This window comes from Molothrus aeneus, chromosome 10 (genome assembly GCF_037042795.1).
Source record: "Molothrus aeneus isolate 106 chromosome 10, BPBGC_Maene_1.0, whole genome shotgun sequence".
NCBI classification, from domain to species: domain Eukaryota; kingdom Metazoa; phylum Chordata; class Aves; order Passeriformes; family Icteridae; genus Molothrus; species Molothrus aeneus.
This window is the reverse complement of record NC_089655.1, coordinates 6,251,498-6,270,335: the sequence shown is the minus strand read 5'-3', so window position 1 is coordinate 6,270,335 and position 18,838 is coordinate 6,251,498. Positions and strand designations below refer to the sequence as shown.

Here is an 18,838-nt window from a genome sequence, read left to right as displayed (position 1 = left end):
CAGCTGTGACTTTCAGTTTGTTTATTCTAACTGTTTCAAAACAAAATGGTTTCAGGATAAAGCAGCCAAGTCTGAGTCCACTAAATGCAGAAGAATGTATATGATGAACTGGCTTTACTTCATTAATTTCTTTAAACTTGGAGCTTTTTTCTTAACATATACTGAATCTCCCAACTAGCCACAGATTTGCTTGCAATGAGGTAAAGAAGTGAGAATTGTAAAGGCTTCTTTAAGCACTACTTCTACCTGCAGCTTATAATACTTTATAACCCATTCATCAGAGACCCATGGAAGAAGAGACAAGGATTTGCCTCCTCTTCACTCCTCTTCTCCATGGCTCTTTCTTTAAATGGGAGACCTCTTTCTTCTCCCAAATGCTGTTCCATTTCAGGAGCAGGAACACTGGCACACATATCCCACCAGCCCAAACCAACTTTTGTCCCTAACTGCTCTGTATAGAACACATTAACCTGGAGCTTGGGGTTCTTCAATTGTCCTCTTCTCTGTCTTGCTACACAGAAAAGCTGGAGATCATTTTCAGCCTTCAATATTTCTATCAATACCAGCCTGAGCACTGATACCTGTTCTCCTTCCTGTCCTCCTCAGACATTGCACATCTTTGTGTCTGCTCCTCAGTGATGCTGGAGCTCAGGGGGGGCCAGGGAGTTCCTGGAGCTCATGAGGGCTGGAGGATGGTGAGCACCAGCCCTGGTCACTCTGTCCCAGAGCAGGACAATGCAGGTGATCTGAGGTGGTGGCAGAGGTGAAGCTGGGCAGAGCTGGACACTCACTTTGGGAGCACAGTTCACTGGGTTAAATAAAGACAACTCCTCTCCCAGCTTCCTCCTGCCCTCTTCCCAGCAGAGCACCAAGAGCAAAGCCCAGATCAAGTGAATGTGTGTGGGGAGGGAGCACCAGCCCCAGTTCAGGGGTCACACAAATCCCCACTTCTGCTTCTACCATCTGTTCCCACCCTGCCCTGCCCGGGGTTCTCCAGCCAGGACCCAGCTCTGCTCAGGAGTTTTCCCTTTCTGGATCCCAGCAGAGGGGAAGTCCCTGCCGGTCTCTCACAGCACCATATTCATACAAACAATGCAAAGCTGGAACAGACATAGAGGTGCCAACTGCAGCCACTTGAGTTCTATAATAGGACTTCACATCAGTTTGCTGGAGGCCACTTCTCACAAACAGGTTTATTGCTCCCTAATCTCCTCAGGATATGCAGGCACTCCCGGCTGCCAGCACTGGGAGGAACAGAGAGAAATGACTCAAAGTTCAGAAAAAGTTCCACAAACCAAGATGTTCTTTCAAAGGACACGGACTCTTCACTGTAAGAATACATCTCTTTCCCTTATAGTACAAGGGAATGATAAAATTGTATTTTTGTTTTCTTGGAAGGTGAAGAGAAGTTCCCAAGTAAAGCACAAGAGTTCTCTGGGCCATTTCCCTCCCTTCTGCATTTCACACACATCCCAACATGGCACACAGCCCGAGCTGACCATGCTAGAACATAACTCACCCCCTCTGCCCCGGTCTCCACCTCCCAAAAACCCCAGCAACTCCTCTGCCAGGCACTCCCAGAGCCAGCAGTGCTTGGTACCAGCTCACACAGGTCAGGACCACAGAGGATCATTAATTTCCTGATCCACACCCACCACACAAGGCAGAAGGTCAGAAACCTATAGGGAAACCCAGGGAATTCTGCTGGCCTTGGAAGGAGGGAGCCAGTTTAGACTCAGGTTCCCAGCTGACCTTCCCTGTAACTGTGACTCACTCGCTCCTGCTCAGCCCAAGCCAAACTAGGAGCAAGCACTGCTCAGGGAGAGCTGCTTTTCACATCCTACCTCAGGAACAGAAATACAATTTTTGAACTCTGTCTTCTTCCTTCTCATATAAGAAATGAGCTGTTAATGACACAGAGAGAAAAAACCAAGCGGCAACTAGTCCTTGAGGATTTTGTTCCCTAGAACAACCTTACAAATTAATACTCTGGGATGGGTATAACCAGATGCAAACCACTATGGGGATAAGAAGTTAATTACAACTCTTTGTGAAAAAAATTTAAGAAAGTGGTATGATGGGAAATTCTGTGGAAATTCCTTGGAAATAAACAGTTTCTTATTACAAAAAATTAGCCTTAAATACTGCTTGCCTAGCAGAACACACTTCTCCAACAGGGATGTGCATTTTCAGAGGGGACAACTAAGAAAGGAAATGACAAATACTCTAATAAACCTTTTGGTTTTGTTACAATAATTAACAGATAATTTTTTTTTTCTTTCTGTGCTCAAGAGAAAGGTGAGATTAAAGGCCATTTTTAAATACCACTCTGTAGCATTCTGTAATTTACCCTAACTAAAATCTGTCTATCCACTCTATCACCTTTTGCCAGCCATACAATTTATTTACAGACAGACAAAAATAGTGACATCTGTGTTATAAATAAACCAGACAGAACTACAGCCTCATTGTAGCTACACAAACAAAGCACAGACTAAACCTCTGCCATCCCAGCCTGTCTCTCAGGGATGTGCCAGTCCCAGCAGAAAACTCCATGGAAGGAAGCAGTATCACACTAAGTGTTCAAATTCTTTCTGCTCCATCCTCCTTGTCCCAGGCTCCAACAGGGTCCTAGATAATATATTTACCAGTTTCTTGCTTTATTTCCAAAGGGGATAGTGTAATCCTCTTTTCTAGGGTACAGTGACTCAGCCTGGGTTCTCGCAGTCCACAATGCTGACTTCATGTCTCCTTTCATTTTTCATAGTTCCTGCCTTCCTCAAGTCTGATGGTACCTGGACACAAGCCATCCTCAAAGCTCCTCAGCTCTCCAGCACTGCTCTGTATCTCTTGCCCAAGACTTTCTCTTCCTTTCCTTCCCCAAAGCCCTTTCCCATCAAGGAACCTTCCTGCTGCCTCTTTCTTACCTATTTCTATGGACAGCAAGAACGAAGGCTCCAAACATCACAGAGCTATGAGAAGATGCATTTCTGGAGAGAATATTTTCTTCCAGGAAACAAACTCACCAGCAGAAACAAAGTCCAATCACAGCAAAACAAAAATTAAAACAAACTCTACCTAAGCAACTCAGAAACACAAAAGGATTTAGGTAGGAGTAGACACAGTGCTAATTGTAAGGCTGGATCAAGTTCCTCGCGGCCTTACCCAGTGGAGCTTTGCAAACAGAGGCATCACACACCTCCACTGCCCAGTGTGCCTATGGATCTCGGACATGGCCCTCAGCAGCAGTTCAGGCTGAGAATCCCCTGGCTGAGCAAGAACAGGGCTGGTGGAGGGGACAGGGCACACGGGCTGAGCATGAGTCTGCAGCAAGGGCTGATTACAAATAAGGCCAGTGATGTCCTGGACTGCCCTAGGAGTAAGGCCAGGAAGTTTTTATCTCTGTCTGACACTAGCAAGGCTGCATCTGGGTTCCTGGGACCAGTTTTGGGCCTTCACTTCAAAAAAGTGATGTGAAGAGACCAGCCAGAGACGTGAAGGAGGGAAATCAGAAAGCTGTGATCAGGATCAGGCCTGGCAGGCTGGGGGAAGGGAAGCCGAGGGATGGGCTAAGCACAGCCTGCAGCTCTTGGAAATACAGTTACAGTGGCAATGGAACCAAACTGCAGCTTGGGAGGGTTAGGCTGGAGGACACTGAGGGAAGTACAGCCTGTGAGAGGTCACCAAGAGGGGCTGGGCAAATCCCTGTCCTTGGGGAAAGCCAGTGCTGATGTGACCCAGGGTTAGAAATAGTATTCCTACAAGTGAGATGTTGGATTAGAGACCTGCCTTCCTCCCAACACTGCTATGGGAGGAAGATCACAACTCTGATCCTTCCATAAATAGTTCTGCAAAGGATAAGCACAAGAACTGCAATGTCCAGCTCTTGAGATAGAAGTTTACCAGCACTCTTCTTCCCCTCCTTCCTGGCCAACATCTGTGTGTTCCACAAAGCAAAGAGGTGTTCATTGACCTCTCTGCTCCTATCACCACCTTATCACCTTTCCACTTGCCAGCACTTGTGTTTTCTTACTGGGCCCAGTTACCTCCACTCTCAGCTCATCCCATGCCCCAGTATAGCCCCACAAGGCACAAAATTTAATTACACCTCACTGCTGCCACTTGGGAGAACCCCTATCCCTGCCCTCCACCTTCAGAGGTCCACTGTCCCTCTGGGAACCCATCTCACCCACGTGGAAAGGCAGCAACCTGGCCTTGATGCTGGATGATACCAAACTGTGTTATGAATAAAAGCAGCTCACAGAAAAACCTGTGGGGCCCAGGACAAGAGAAGGGTGACACATGGTGAGGAGGCAGCAAGAAAAGAAGAAAAAGACCATCTTTTTTGAGCACTGCAGCATTTCACTTGCCTTGAACCGGCAGCCCCAGTCATTCCCAACGCATTCAGCACAGAAATTGTTCCTGCTTCTGACCAGGCAGAGGGCTCGTGGAACAAAGCCTCGTCCATTTTTCCAGCTGTTCTACCCGGAGGTCTCATCCCACCCTGCAAACCCTACCCCGGTTACATCCTCAGTGATCAGACTAACTCTGGGAGAGGGAATTTAGCTGTGCTGGGGTTCCTGACAGTCTCTCCCAAGTGCTCGGCCCCGCCCAAGCCATTACCGCACATTATTACCTCATCCAATTCTCCCCTGGGGAGTGAAAAACACACGTTCCACAGATTAACCTCTGAGTTGTACTTTAACCTGTCAGCAGAACGTATGAAAAAATGGGCCACAATATGTTTTGGAGGAATTTTAATGCTGTTTCTTAGGAAACAGCTGCACTGCTCCTAATTTCAACTTTTTAACGTCCTCAACTGGGTCACCGATTACTTAAATACAGATAAAGCTCAAGATGGGCCGATTTCAGCAAATTGTGAACACTAAATCTGGAGTGACTACATGTCCATTTGGTGTCCCAGCACATCCAATCTTTTGTCAGTTGTTCCAGAGAGCGAGTACAGCAGCTGGGATTTACCAGAAACACAGTTGGGATACAGTTTCCATTTCCTTGGCTACGCCTCTGTGATTCTCAGGGCTTTTTCCAGACTAAATGATTCTATTATCTCCTTCTGCCACAGCCCAGAGAGGGTAGGAAACAGCACAAAGAAGCACCTTGGGATGGTAAAATCATAAAACCAAAGCCAGGTAGGCTGGTCTGCAGAGATATGTACAGTTCACAGCAGACAGCAGAACCTCATGGTTCTTCCAATGTGCAACAGCAAACATTCAGAGCAACCACACAAAAAATCCCACAGAAAATACTTAAGTCTTACAATACTTCTCCCCATTATTAAATCACTGCCCTTGCTGTTGATTTCCCCCCTTGTTTACAAAGACATTTTAACTCTGCAATCTAAGCCTGGAAGGTTTATTTTTAAACCTGCTGGTATCTAGCTGCAAATAACTTTCTGCAAATAGACACGCCTAGAGGGGACACAGATTGATTCTGTGATCCAATAAAAAAAATACAAAAAAAAAAAAAAAGATAAAGAAATGCCAAGTGTCCAAACCTGGGCCTGCTGGAAGGCCTTGAGGCGCCTCTTGAACCGAGATGGAAGAACAAAGTCACAGCCCTTGGCAAGGAAAGCTAGCTCCCCTCCCAGATCTGGGTCCCTCCGCAGAGAACTCTCCTTGATCATCATCCTGGGCAGCTCCTAAGCAGATGTTGACCTTTCCAGAAGGGCCACGGGCACTCTGGAGGAGACCACGTCAAGACCAGCACGTTGCTTTCTTGGGTTTGATTTTTTACAGGCAAAAAATGACAAATGGCTTCAACATATTATGTCTTCTCTCTCTTCACAAGGACAACATCTAGCAATTTTATCTGACTCCTGAAGCCAGAGTTCCCTACTTGAACCAATATTCAAAGTGTCTTTCAGTACCACCAGGATCTTCTGCCTTCTTGTAATACTTTAATTGAGAAACATGATCTACAAGTGAATCTATTTCCCTGCTGGCTACATGACAGACAATCTGTCCTTGGCTTGTAATAGGCCAGGGGTGACATGAGAAAGGAAGCACCCACCACCACTACCAAGAGCTCTAAAATTAGATGCCCTGCAGAGGTGGCTAAATATACCATCTTCCCCAATAGTTCCTACTTGTGTGCTCCAGTGCTGAGACCTGAGGGGCACCTCTGGGTCAGTCAGGCTCAGCTAGAGTTAAAGCAGGCTCAGCCAAGGGCCCTGCCTGTGGGATGGCAGTGGTTTGAGGTCCCTGCTGCTGAGGTGAAGCACAGGAGCAGCATTAGTTCCCACTCTCAACTGAAGGCTGTAATTTTCAAAAAACATCATTTTTTCCTTCTTGCTGGAAAAAGAAAATAATCTGGTTCCTTTATTGCCAAGCAAGCACATAAGGATGATCTTGGATAATAAGCTCAGTCATTCCCAAGCAGCTCTTAAGAAAACAGTTTCCTAAAGACATCAAAATGCATCATTCTTGTTATTCACTTTCCCCATAACTCCCACGAGGCAAAGGCAAAGCAATTCTCAGAGGACAGTACTCTACTTTTTCTCTGCACAACTTGGAGCAAGCAGACTTCAAACCCCTGCTCTAACTTTGTCTAGGCCTGTTAGAAGTGTGTTCTCCTTCTCTTATCATGAGAAAGGTGCTGAACCAGGGCCTAAATCCAATTCTTCCCACACAAAAGAGTCCCATGGAGTGCTTCTCCTACCTGACTGTAAAACATGAGCTGCTCTGCCAGGATGCTGTCTAAGTTCAGTAGCACAGAAAAACACCCAATTTCAAGCTAGTAGGGCTTGCTCTCATCAAGGTATTGCATTTGAAATGCACAGGTCTCAGTGAGGCTCACAACAGAAGGCTTTTATTGGACATGTGCCTCAGATGTCTTTTCCTGGGCTCCTGTAGTTAACATGAAGTCCAAATGAGTAGAAAGCCTAACAGTGACACAAAGAGGATGGGGATGAAAAAATAACCTCCAAAAAGGAAAAGGCAGGCAGGAATGTTTGAAGAGGAACTGCCACCAAATAAAGGATACACAGATCCATATGCAACACATTTGGAACAAATGTTGGTTTTTCTTACTCTGACAATTTTTTTCTAAACATTAAGGCAACACCTAAAGAGTCCATGAGGCTGCACTGTACTGGGAGTGCTGCAGATCTCATGCAGCAGCATGTCAGGAGGTGATTTATTGTAAATCATCTGTGGCAAGTGATGAATTACCTCATGTTCTGCTTACAGCCTGCAGAGGAAATGAAGCCCAAGGAACCTCTCTGACCTCCAGCTGCATCCAGACCAGCTACAGAGACCTTTACAGACGTATGCATTAAAGAGACACACTAATCTGCAGCCACTAGCTCCTCTAAAAAGCCAGCACAGCCAAATACTTTTCATGCTCAAATTAACGAATCACAAAGGACCTCAGAAGTTTGGGAGGTTTTCACTGCTAACCTGAAAAAAACCAAGTAATCCAGAGGCAAGGCTCATTGTGTCTGTATTCCAATGTTTTGGAATAGGTTTCTAGCAGGCTACTTCCTATCCTCAAAACACACAAGGTGGGTATAAATAAAGATATAAACATACAGGACTAGGAGAAATCGACAGTAAGTGAATCTTGTTTTAACAGCTTCAAAGTCGGCTGGACAAAACCCACAGAGAAAAGTGGGGTCTCAACAGCCAGACCAAGTGCACAAACCACAAACCCAGCAATCCCTCCTTGCTGTAGGTGACCCACCTTAAAGGTGAGAGATGCCAGACTGCCTGTCAGCTGCCTTTCATTCTGAGATACTTTAGATTCACTTAGACTTGTTTTTATTTCAGTAACTGTTACCAACAGAAAAAAAAGCCCATCGTTATTCACTGTTTGTGTTGAGAAGTAATGAATAATTGATGTTTGAAAGGAATGAAGATTGTGTGCATAGCTTAAGTGACAGATATTATCAATATCTGATCAAAAGAATTCTTAACATATATAAGATGAAAGTTGATTTTCCAGAGAGTCTTACATTACATTTTAGGCACCCTTTGAGAATATAGAATTATTTCAGAAAAAAGTTAAAGTTACTGTGACATTATAGAAGTCATTTTTACAATTAATCACCCCATTATTATTATATTCCTTGAAAAGAATATCATTATACTTGTAAAACAAAGGGCACAAAATTATGAAGGGGCAAAATTACAAGTTGCAAGGTCAACCTTGGCTTTCTATGATGCAGAAGCAGTTAATTCCACTCAGAGCCTTCTTAGGCCCCCTTGATTTAAGCACACAACACAGACTTTTTGATACAAAAAAGCCAAGTGTGTGGCCTTGAGATGGTGTTTCAGGGCACAGGGAGTTAAGAACCTTCTGAGAATCCCAGAAACACCCACCCCATCAGTCAGTCATTCAGGAGAGGCAGGATTAAACAGACACTACCTAGAGCCCACCCAGAGGAAATGTGGAAACAGGGAACAGCCTCTGGATACTCCACTCAAGGCTCTACCACCTGAGATACAGAATGGTTATAAAGGTGGTCTCATCAACCCACAACCCCTCTGCTCCCAGACCCACAGTCCCTGGCCACAAATGGTTGGATCACCCACCTGACATAAGCCTGAGCTATTCCACCTACTAAGATGGCAGAAAACAAAAGTATGAGCTAGGTTTAACTTACATATAAGCAGCAAAGGCAGTATAAAGAAGGTTTCAGAACAATACAATAGGAAGTAGAGGCATGGAGGAGAGGGAAATGGGAAGCAGAACTGCTCTTTCTGGCTCACTACAACACAGGTAATCCTTTTGAGGAGATACCCAACAGTGGAAGGACAAAAACCAAAAGAGTCTCTTTGTATCAAAGCCTGGCCCTGACCTCTGCTCCCAAAATTATTCATAAACTTTATTCAACAGCTCTTAAAATAAAACACATGAGCAGAACATGCAGGAGAGCCCTGCATCACTCACACTTGATTATGAAAACAGAAGGACCACGTTGCTTACAGATTTTTCTAGGGTTCTTTCTAGAGAACCACTAGAGCACCACTCCAAGCATTGCCTGAATTTACTTTGTCAAATCAGCCAACCTGTACAGGTGGCAGACCAAGGACAGAGGTTACAGTTGAAAACATCCCCCACTGACTTCTCCAAGGACTTTGCCTGTGACATTTTACTCAAAGGCAGCAGTCTTTACCTTCCAACACAGCCCAACACTCAGCATTTCTGCAGGTCAGCCCAGAGCATCCCCACAGCCCCATCTCCACCTTCTTTGCTCATTGGTTCCAGTTTCCCCCAATTCCCTCAAACCTGCTGGTCACTCCAGCCCTCCTCACTCCAGACAAAAATACAGATAATATTAGGGGGCTTACTGATCTCTAAAAGGCAACTGCATTCTTCTCACTGAATTACTTTTTTCAAAACCAACATACTAAAAAGTCAGCTTAAGAAAGGCACAGAGAACAGGAAATCCCAAAACAAATAGTTAAGAGGTTTAGAGATAAGCAATGGAAAACTTGATCTCAGAATGGGAAATGTTGGACATCTAAAAGTATGCAATGCTTCCTGGCCTGCCCAGAAGAAGTGTGATGCTCTTACTATGTGCTCTGCAAAACTGATGGACTTCTTGAGTATTCATTTCCTAGCTTCTAAATATTTGGGTTTTGAAGATGAAGAGACAAGTAATCCTTTTGTTCTCTGTGGAGGATCATAGCTGGGTTGATGATAAAGAGGAAGTCTGTTGCTGATATAAATTAACACAGATTTAATACAGATAGGGCAGCAGAGAACAGCCTGGTCTGAAGGACTCTCCCTCTCCTTTTTCATTGCTTAGCATTTGAGGGATATTAAATCTGTCACAACCTTCACAAACAAAAGGTGTGCTGTGTTGTCATCAGTCTGAGAGCCTGAGGTTTCTGCATGTGTGCCCAGCTATTTGATAACAGTTTTATGAGCCTTAAGAAAATAGAACAAATACTTTGCATAATTGAGGCACACATGCAATACCAAGTGAGAATCCACATGCAGCTTCAATTACACCCAGAGTGATCCAGGAATATGGATGTATTCCCTAGATGCTACACCTAGCAAGGGACACATCTGTGCCACAAATAACAGCAAACCTCAGGGCAAGTGCAGAGCCAGCAGCCCAGTGCCTTGTGCCCAGAGCTGAGGGGACCAGCTCTGCCTCCCCAAAACACCTCTTCTTCCCCAGGGTCTGGTTCTGGGCATCTGCACAAGGCAGGAGCTGTGTGACTGCACAGAGGAGCAGAGCTCTGGGAGCTGTGGAGCACATGTCCATAGAAGGCAGGCTGGGAGCAAACACAGCTAGGTGGGATCAGGGGAGCACAACCTGCCAAGGCACCACACTGAGGAGTCACTTGGCAGCATAAATGCATCCCATTCTCAAGCATTACATAAAATCTGCCACAAAGCCAGTGTCACACTTCATCAAACACATTTTTGTTTGAACTCACAAGTCAGAAAATTTTGTAAAATAATGTACAAGGCAAGATTACAAGGGATTACTTTGGAGATTTTGGAGCTGTTTAATTCTACACTCTCTGAGGACAAAGATTCTTTCCCTTGCTGGAAATATCAGAATTCCATTTCCTGTAAGCAAAGCTTCCCAGAGCAACAACAGAAACTCTTGGAGAGCCTGGCCTAAAAGGATCTCAGTGCCATCATGCAGGGTAAGACACAATCCCATGCACTCTTTTTCAGAACTGCATCAAATTTTGGGCTAAAGTGGCCAGTTCTGAAAACATCCACATTAGGCTCCAACTGGAAGAAGCTGTGAAAATTCACTTACAACCTGGGCACTTTTGCAGTGCCTCTGTGGAAGGGGGAAATTGAAGTCCTCTCTACAGTTACTGCCTACTTGGAAGGATGGTAACAAGTTTTCTTGAGATTTGGCAGCCATTACCAAACAAAAAGCACCGAGTGCTTGACAGACAGCCCTGGCCTCCCTCTGAAGCAGGCTCCCATCAAGACCCTATTTCCTGGAAAAACCTGCTCCTCATCTGAGATACAAGCAATGCAGACTCCACATGATTCCATGCACTGGGGACAGGGAAAGCAAAACTAAATCCTCTGAGATTCTGTCCTTTGTCCCATGGAGGACTGGTCCCTTTAGGAGCCAGTGATGAGGAGGACAAGAAAGGCTGCTCAGATGGGAAAGGGAGAGGTGGAAGAATCAGTTCTCACTGAACTGCTGAGAGGCAGTCCAATACTTGGTCCCAGAAATAATTATTTATACTTATTAAAGTAATTATTACTACACCCTATTATAAGGGACCCATTTAAACCACAAGTAAACAGTCTACAGGAGCACCTGCAGGAAAGGATCAAGCTCAAAGGTGAAACTCCAGGTCAGGACCTATTTTATTTTCTCATGGGTTTCAGTTTCCTTTTTTTTGTTTGTATTTAAATAAAGGCTACATTTTTGCCAGGTTGAACACATTATTCCACACTGCAGCATTCAAAGCACAATGCATCACTTAGATGTAATTCCCCACACTCCCCCACATTTTCCCATGTTTGTTTTACTCACTATCCCATCAAAAGTTTTGTTCTCTTACCTTTATTACTTCTGGGGCCTGCTGAATTGAAGCTGGAACAGAGTCTCTGGAGGCAGCCCCAGCATGGCTTTTTTGCCCTGCAAGCAGGGACTGTGAAGGAGTTGCTAAAGTTTCCTGGAGAATTTGCATCACTTCCCTCTCCTTGGACAAACTTCCCTTGCCAGTCTGGAATTCCACCAGCTCCTGGGCAAAGTCCTCAATGCTTCCCAGGATACGCAGTAGAAGGGCTTTGTCATCCTCTTCCATTTTATGACCGTTGGTTTCCATGATTTTTGACAAAGAAGAAGGGGGATCAGCAGGTTTACTTTTGGGTTCCAGGGCCAGAGCTGGAGCCTGCCTACCCTGCCTGCCAGACACCTGCAGTGAGGCAGGCTCGCCCTCCTTCCCACAGGGTTCCCTCAGAGTATTCTGCATTTTCTGTGAGAAGCTCTCCAAGTCCAGCAGCAGTTTGTCTATCTCCTCCTTGTCCACCCTGCTGCATGTCTGGGCTCCTTTGGGGACAGCAGCTTGGGCACCACCCAGCACAGGGTCTGACACTGGTTTTAAAGGAGCAGTTTGCTCGGGAGCATCTCCCGCCCTGGCCCGCTCTGCTTTAGCATCAGCAGCCAGGTCTGAGCCAGCAGCTCGCTGGTAGCTGTGCTCCAGGCTCTGCCAGCCCCCCTTCTGCTCTGCCTTCTTCTCTGTCCCTGCTGCTCTGTCCCCATCAGACTCCTCCTCGATGTACAGCGCCTCGGGGGCAGGTGTGCAGTCGCAGGGGCTTGGGGCTGCTGGCTGAGGTAGAGCATCTTTCACAGCTCTCCCGCTGCTCTCTGGAGGGACAGCGGGCAGGGAGCTGGAGGTGAAGCTCACAGTGCCTGTCTGGATGGACTGGGAGGTGCTTGTCACCTCACCCTGACCTGGGAGAGCGAGAGGAACTGCACTTGAGGATGGCAGCTGAATGATATCTTCATACCTGGGTGGCTGCTCATCACCAAATACCGGGGGAAAGGGAGTTTGCTGCAAGCCATGGAAACAGTTCATCAGCTCTGCCCAGTCACTCGATTCCCTCTGCCCTGCTGTCCTCAGCTCAAAGGGCAGCTTCTTCAGGTAGGAAGAAAATCTTGTCATCAGATTCATGTATATCCTCTCTGAATTAGCCAGGGGATCATTGCTGCTCCCTCCACCAACGACATCTGCAGATTTCTTCTTGATGCAGTGCTTGATTATGTCCGTGCACTTTTTCAAATCCTCTGAGCACTTGAGCAGGATGTCCAGGCACACCTTTATATCCCCTCCAGAAGAACCATCTAGCTTGTGTTTTTCCAAAATCTGGGTAATGAAGTTTTCTTCAGGGAAGGAATGAGGGCAGAAGGGAACCACAGGATTCATGGTGACTTCTGGAGCATCACTGCTCTCCTGCCATTTCTCCACAGGTGAGGGGCTCTGCAAAAAGCCACATGGAGGGCAGTTCTCATCATTGTTAAAGTGCCCATAAATCAAGTCAAAATCAAAGGATCGTCTGCTGAAAGATTCTGACCGAACTTTCCTTCCCTTTCTGTAAGCCACATGACTGGAAGAGTTTTTGAGCTTTTCAAAGGAGAATTCCTTTATTTTACCACTGGCAAGGTTTATTGCCTCACCAGTAATGTCTTTTAAACTGCTGGAAGCTTGCACTGAAAAGCCTTTCTTGATTCTTGGATTATTTGGGAGGATTTGGTGATAGTCCTCATTTCCAGCCAAGGCAAGACCATTTTCAGGAACAGGAATTTTATGGTCCAGGTTGGCATCTTGGACACTGAGCTCTGCACAGACATTGTGGTGAGGAACTATGCAGGTGAGTCCCTGTCTGAGGAGCTGGCAGGAGCCTGTGCAGTAGTGCACAGTGTGCTGGGAGTGCTGCTCCACCAGCACGCTGCTGTAGCAGTTCACTGAAGTCACCATCAGCCTGTAGCTCGCTGCCATAGCACACACCACGCTGGGAAGTGAGGCTGCAAAACTCACCATGAACTTCACAGGGAGAAGCTCACTTTTCACAGCCACACCAGATTGGATGAAAACATTCAAATGTCAATTGGAAACATCCAAACTGTGTGAGGAGCTACTGCCTTGGAAAGCCCTGGAGAAGTCTGGAGTGGTTTCAGCAGTACAGTTACAGCAACTAGTGCAACTTGCATATGGTTTAATTTAAGGCACCTTGATGCTCATATTCCATGCTCAGCAGAGGTGCAGCACGAGCTGCTCCATTTCCAATGGTCCAGGTAGCTTCTCCAGCAGAGGCCATAAAATCCAGCCAGTTTTAAGGCAGAAGTGACAAGTCAGCAATTTCTGTTTGACCCTTTTTCTCTCTTTTTGGGTGGGTCAGTAAAAGGTAGATAATCCAGTAGCATATGCAGAGAAAGAATCCAGTGTACTTGGGAGATTCCTCTCTCACACTGGTGACACAGGTCCCTGCAACAGAAATAAAGGTGACAGTCATTATGATTGCCATGTATTGTGCAGCCTTGTCTACTACCAAACATCTGGCACCAGACAGAACAAGCAGCACACAGGCCTGCACAGAACAGAGTAGGCTGATAGTCTTCTTTCACTCAGATCTACCATATAAGAGCAGTGCTGAAGAGCTGGCCTATATTTATACACAGGCTGTCTGTGTGCTGCCATTTTAACAGCTCTATTTTAGCCACTCATTAATTTTTTTCAGACTTGCTTTTTTTTCCTCTCCAGACTGAGCAAAACATTACCTTTAATTCTAATAGAGCAAAATATTTTGATCCTGTTGTGAATTTCTGCCTTTTGTTTTCCAAGGCTCTAAAGATAAGGCAAAGGGCAGTAGAGAAAAGCACTTTCAGGATTTCCAAGCTCTCTGGATTATAAAAAGCTGCAAAAAGCCTGCAGCAAAGTAGCTGAATGCCTCTAAGAATGCAGTCTTTAGTAAAGGCCACATTGGCTTCCACTAGCCTTCACCAAGGTCTCTGGGACCATAGCAATATATTTTAAGGAGGAATAACTTGCTCTTACAACCCATAAATAGCAGCATATTTAATGCAGTAAGTCCACTGCTGTAGACATTGAGGATAGTAACATTTGTATAAAGGTTAAGCCTATGAAAACTAGGAATTGAGTGGTTTACACTTGGCACAGTCATTTCCAGCTGCATTTCCTATCATCATGGTCAGAACTGCACCAGAAAAAAACTCAAAAGCTGTTTAACTTTGTTATGAAAAAAAGCAAATCTCAGATTTAAGGGTCTTGAATTTTAGACATTGCCTCATCTTTCTTTAATACATGAACAATCAAATGAAAACACCTCAGTGAAATTCTGAGCACCCTCTATTCCTGTACAAACAGAAATCTATTTAATAAAACATTATTATATCACACAGCTAAGTCACTCCACAGCAGGGGTTTATTTTGGTTTCTTCAGAGGCAAATATCCAACACTGTGAAAGGCCAGGCCTGCACCTGATGAAAGCACTGCCATCCCCACAGTTCCATCCCATAACTTAGCTCAAAGCCTGGACAAACATAGCCCACACAAGGCAAGTCCCCTAAGAGTCTGGTGCTGTTGTAATTACCCAGTGGGGAGAGCACAAGTCTAAATGTTCACATTTAACATATTTTAAAGCCTTAATTTAAAATTGAGAAGCACTGATTCAGGAGTGTTCGATGGAATTTGTGATGTGCCACGTCTGCTCGCTGCAGTTATGTGGAGTGGCACAGGTAAAGAACCCTTCCCACATTGTTCTTTGGATTATATAAGGCATTGAAAAGATTGCTTTCAGGACAGAGAGCTAACTGCCACGCTGGGCTCTGCAACAGGCTGCCACCTGCCCATCCCAGCTGCAGGCCAAGCAGTTCCTCAGCTCCTCCTGTCCCGGCCTGCCCCCCTCCACACCCACTGGCACTGCCCCAAAGCCCCTCCGGCACGGGAGGGCCCTCCTGAGGGATGAGCAGAGGTATGAGGTGTGCCCCTTGCCAGGGAACAGCAGTGGCACCAGCTGTGCCCCTTCCCCTGGATGATTTCTGGTACCAGCTGTGCCCCTCCCCAGGGAACAGCAGTGGCACCAGCTGTGCCCCTTCCCAGGGAACAGCAGTGGCACCAGCTGTGCCCCTTCCCCAGGGAACAGCAGTGGCACCAGCTGTGCCCCTTCCCCAGGGAACAGCAGTGGCACCAGCTGTGCCCCTTCCCAGGGAACAGCAGTGGCACCAGCTGTGCCCCTCCCCAGGGAACAGCAGTGGCACCAGCTGTGCCCCTTCCCCTGGATGAGCTGTGGCACCAGCTGTGCCCCTCCCCAGGGAACAGCAGTGGCACCAGCTGTGCCCCTTCCCCAGGGAACAGCAGTGGCACCAGCTGTGCCCCTTCCCCTGGATGATTTGTGGTACCAGCTGTGCCCCTCGCCAGGGAACAGAACAGGTACCAGGTGTGCCCCAGGCACTGCAGTGAGTCAGGGTGCTGGTGGAGAAAGGGCATGCACAGAACCCTTTTCACACCCTGAGGTGCTCACACCATCACTCACAAAGCCAGGGAACAACACTCCACACCCTCCACTCCTCTCAGGCTTCACTGCCTCGTGTGCTGAACCCTCTGCTGAATCAGAGCCCAAGTTTAACAAGGCCTCTTGCCTCCCCAATGCCTTCATGGGCTCTGTCAGGCAACTCATGCTAGGCCTCCAAAAAGTCCACTGATCCATGGACTCCCCTCAACACATCAGGGTAAGAGGTCTGCTGCTTTTCCTTTTCTGAGCCTCCATCAACTTCAGACAAGCCTTCTGGCATTTCCTGAAATGACTGCTATATAATATTTAGAGAAAGGAGAGGCCCTCAGGACAGCAAGTTTGATGAAGAATTAATATTGCCTCTCAAAAAGCATAGGACTTCCTGAGAGCTCCTTCCTCCCTCTGTGTCATACACAGCAAGGACAGACTGGTCTTCTTTTAGCAGCAAAGAACAGTTTGGGTTTATACCTAATTTGGGCAATAATTACATCTTGATTAAGTTATTTCTTAATTAGAGTAATAATGGATTACTCACTGTCTCCTCCTCTGTCACTCCAAGGGTAGTTTCCTCCCACCACTGACTAAGCCGGTTTCTCTAATTCTTTAAGCCACCTTCAAGCAATGAAGTTTTTGTGTCTGTAAGGTTATTCCTCCAAGGAAAAGGTCTCCTAGGTTCCCAACCTAAATGGACTCTTTTTTTTTTTTTTTTTGTTGTTCAACCTTGTATTGCCAGCTGTACCCAATAACAACTTCAGGTGTTTATGCAATGATTGCTGCACTCTCTAATTCCTTTCCAGTTTGCCTGTATTCCTCTGGTACTATCACAAACAAACACAATGCAAACACAAATCTGCCCAGGCCAACACAAGGATTGCTGCCTCCTGCCTCTGCTGTCAGCACCTTTTACTGCTGCTCTGAGGAGGAAGTAATCAAACAATCAATACAAAACCCCAATATCCTCTTTCCTACCATACTAACTAATGTCTTTTCAGTAATTATTCACTAATTGCTTTATTATCACTGTCTGCAGAAACATGCTCAGGTTATTCAAGGGCTGGAGCAGCACAAAGCCTTACAGATGCAGAGTAGAAATTTCTCTCCTTTCCCACTGCCTTGCCCAAGGTAGGACATGCTCAGCTTGCAGCTTTATTTGAATGTGATCCCCTGAACATGATCCAGCATGCAAACCCAGGCAGGACAAAGCCTGAGAGAGGAGCATCCCTGTTTTCAGATCTGGGAACGTGGCCTCAAACCGAGCTTCAGTTGTGACTCCTGGTGGGTGACTAAAATCTACTATTTATAATAGAATGAAAAGACCAAATGCATCAAGAAACTTTACTTGGCTCTTTCCAGGCTGCACCTTCATTCCAGTTTGACTCTAGAGCAGCCCCCAGTTCAGAACCACTGCAGAAAGTTCTGTAACTAGGACTGCTGCCACAAAACCAGCCCGGCCCCGGGGACACAGGACTGGCTCCACAACACAAACTGTGAATGAATGGTGCTTCTTGTGTGACTGCAGAATAATGCTTTATGTCTGTCTTATCTCTGCAAGACGACATGAATTACTTTCCAAAGGAAAAAATTATTGCAGATACTAATTATATAAAAGGTTATTCCACAAGACACACAAGCAATTCTATTCATGCAAAGATTATGCAGAAGTTAAAGAATTCAACAATGACAATCTGTTCAGATTGGGACTGTCAGCCAGCACTCGCAAACTGAAGTCTAGAAAGCTACAGGACAGGGCTCCAATACCTCTCAAAGTCTCTAACTCACCAAAAGTCTTCTTGAACCCTTATCTGCAGCACTAGCAACAGGAGGTAGAAGCCACCACAACACAGTATTGATTCAGCCAGCCTTCCTGCACCAGGACATGGCCTGAGCATCACTGGGGAGCTGCTCATTTCTAGTGGAAGGTGTGGTAGGACCAACCCTCCAGTTTGGTACTCTTGCAAAAGAAAACCAAGACAGAACAACTGGTTTGTCATTTGGACAGTCACCAGTATAGCCTCAGTTGTACCACCATGCCTGTGTAATCAGGTGTCAGGTCTTACCCCCTTAGAAGGGCTTGTGGTATGAAAAAGCAGCATTTAACTGTATCTTCTTATTTAGAAATGACTGGGTTTTGTTTAGAATTTACTGAGCAAAGCAGATTTAGGAGCAAGCTATATGGATTATAGAAGAAAAAAAAAAGCAGCCAAACAACAAAGTAATGTTTCTTTCCAAGAATTTTTTGTAACAAATCCAGTTCTGATGAATTAAGAGGAAATTTTACAACCAGACACTTAATAAATTATTTTGGATCACAAAGGAACTGATTAACAACTCACCCTCACTTGCACAACCTTTTGCTTCTCAAAAAGGAACAGGAGATTAAAATGAGTAACTTTTCTTTCCATGCTGAAGAAGTTCAGAAGAAAAAAACAACTGAGTTGTTCCTTTGTCCCATACTTCTTATATATTTACAATTTATAATATTTTGATATGCATAATGGCAACAGAACTATTTTGTATGTAGGACTTAGGTGGGAAGTGCAAATTTTCAGTCCTCAGGAGCAGCAGAAGCTTGATGCACATGCACACATTTCAGGGACAGGAGAAGAAACCACTCACAACTGCATCTGCACAGTTTGGGGATTACAGGGGTTTACACCACTGACACTGGCCCTGCAACCTGAACCTTTAGAAGCTTTATTTCTGAAAGCTTGTAGCTAAAACCTATCTCATGTTTTAGAAACTGCAACAAACTGTGATGGCTACAAATCCCAGATTGCCTCATAACCCCAGTTCGAGGACCTGACCTACTCAAAGCAAGCGCTTCTATTTGAACCAGAGGACACT

General features: G+C 45.7%; 1 protein-coding gene across 2 annotated transcripts in view; it reads right to left on the bottom strand.

Annotated features, from left to right (window-relative positions):
• Positions 1-13,475, bottom strand: part of LOC136560835 (serine/threonine-protein phosphatase 2A regulatory subunit B'' subunit alpha-like) — a 40,164-nt gene extending 26,689 nt beyond the window's left edge. The window contains exon 1 of one of the 2 annotated variants that reach the window (XM_066556900.1): positions 11,520-13,475. In XM_066556900.1, the coding sequence (XP_066412997.1) occupies positions 11,520-13,460 (1,941 nt within the window). In that variant the 5' untranslated portion in view covers positions 13,461-13,475. The remainder of the gene's footprint in view (positions 1-11,519) is intronic. The other variant, XM_066556901.1, reaches the window with a different exon arrangement.
• Between the last annotated feature and the right edge of the window lie 5,363 nt (positions 13,476-18,838).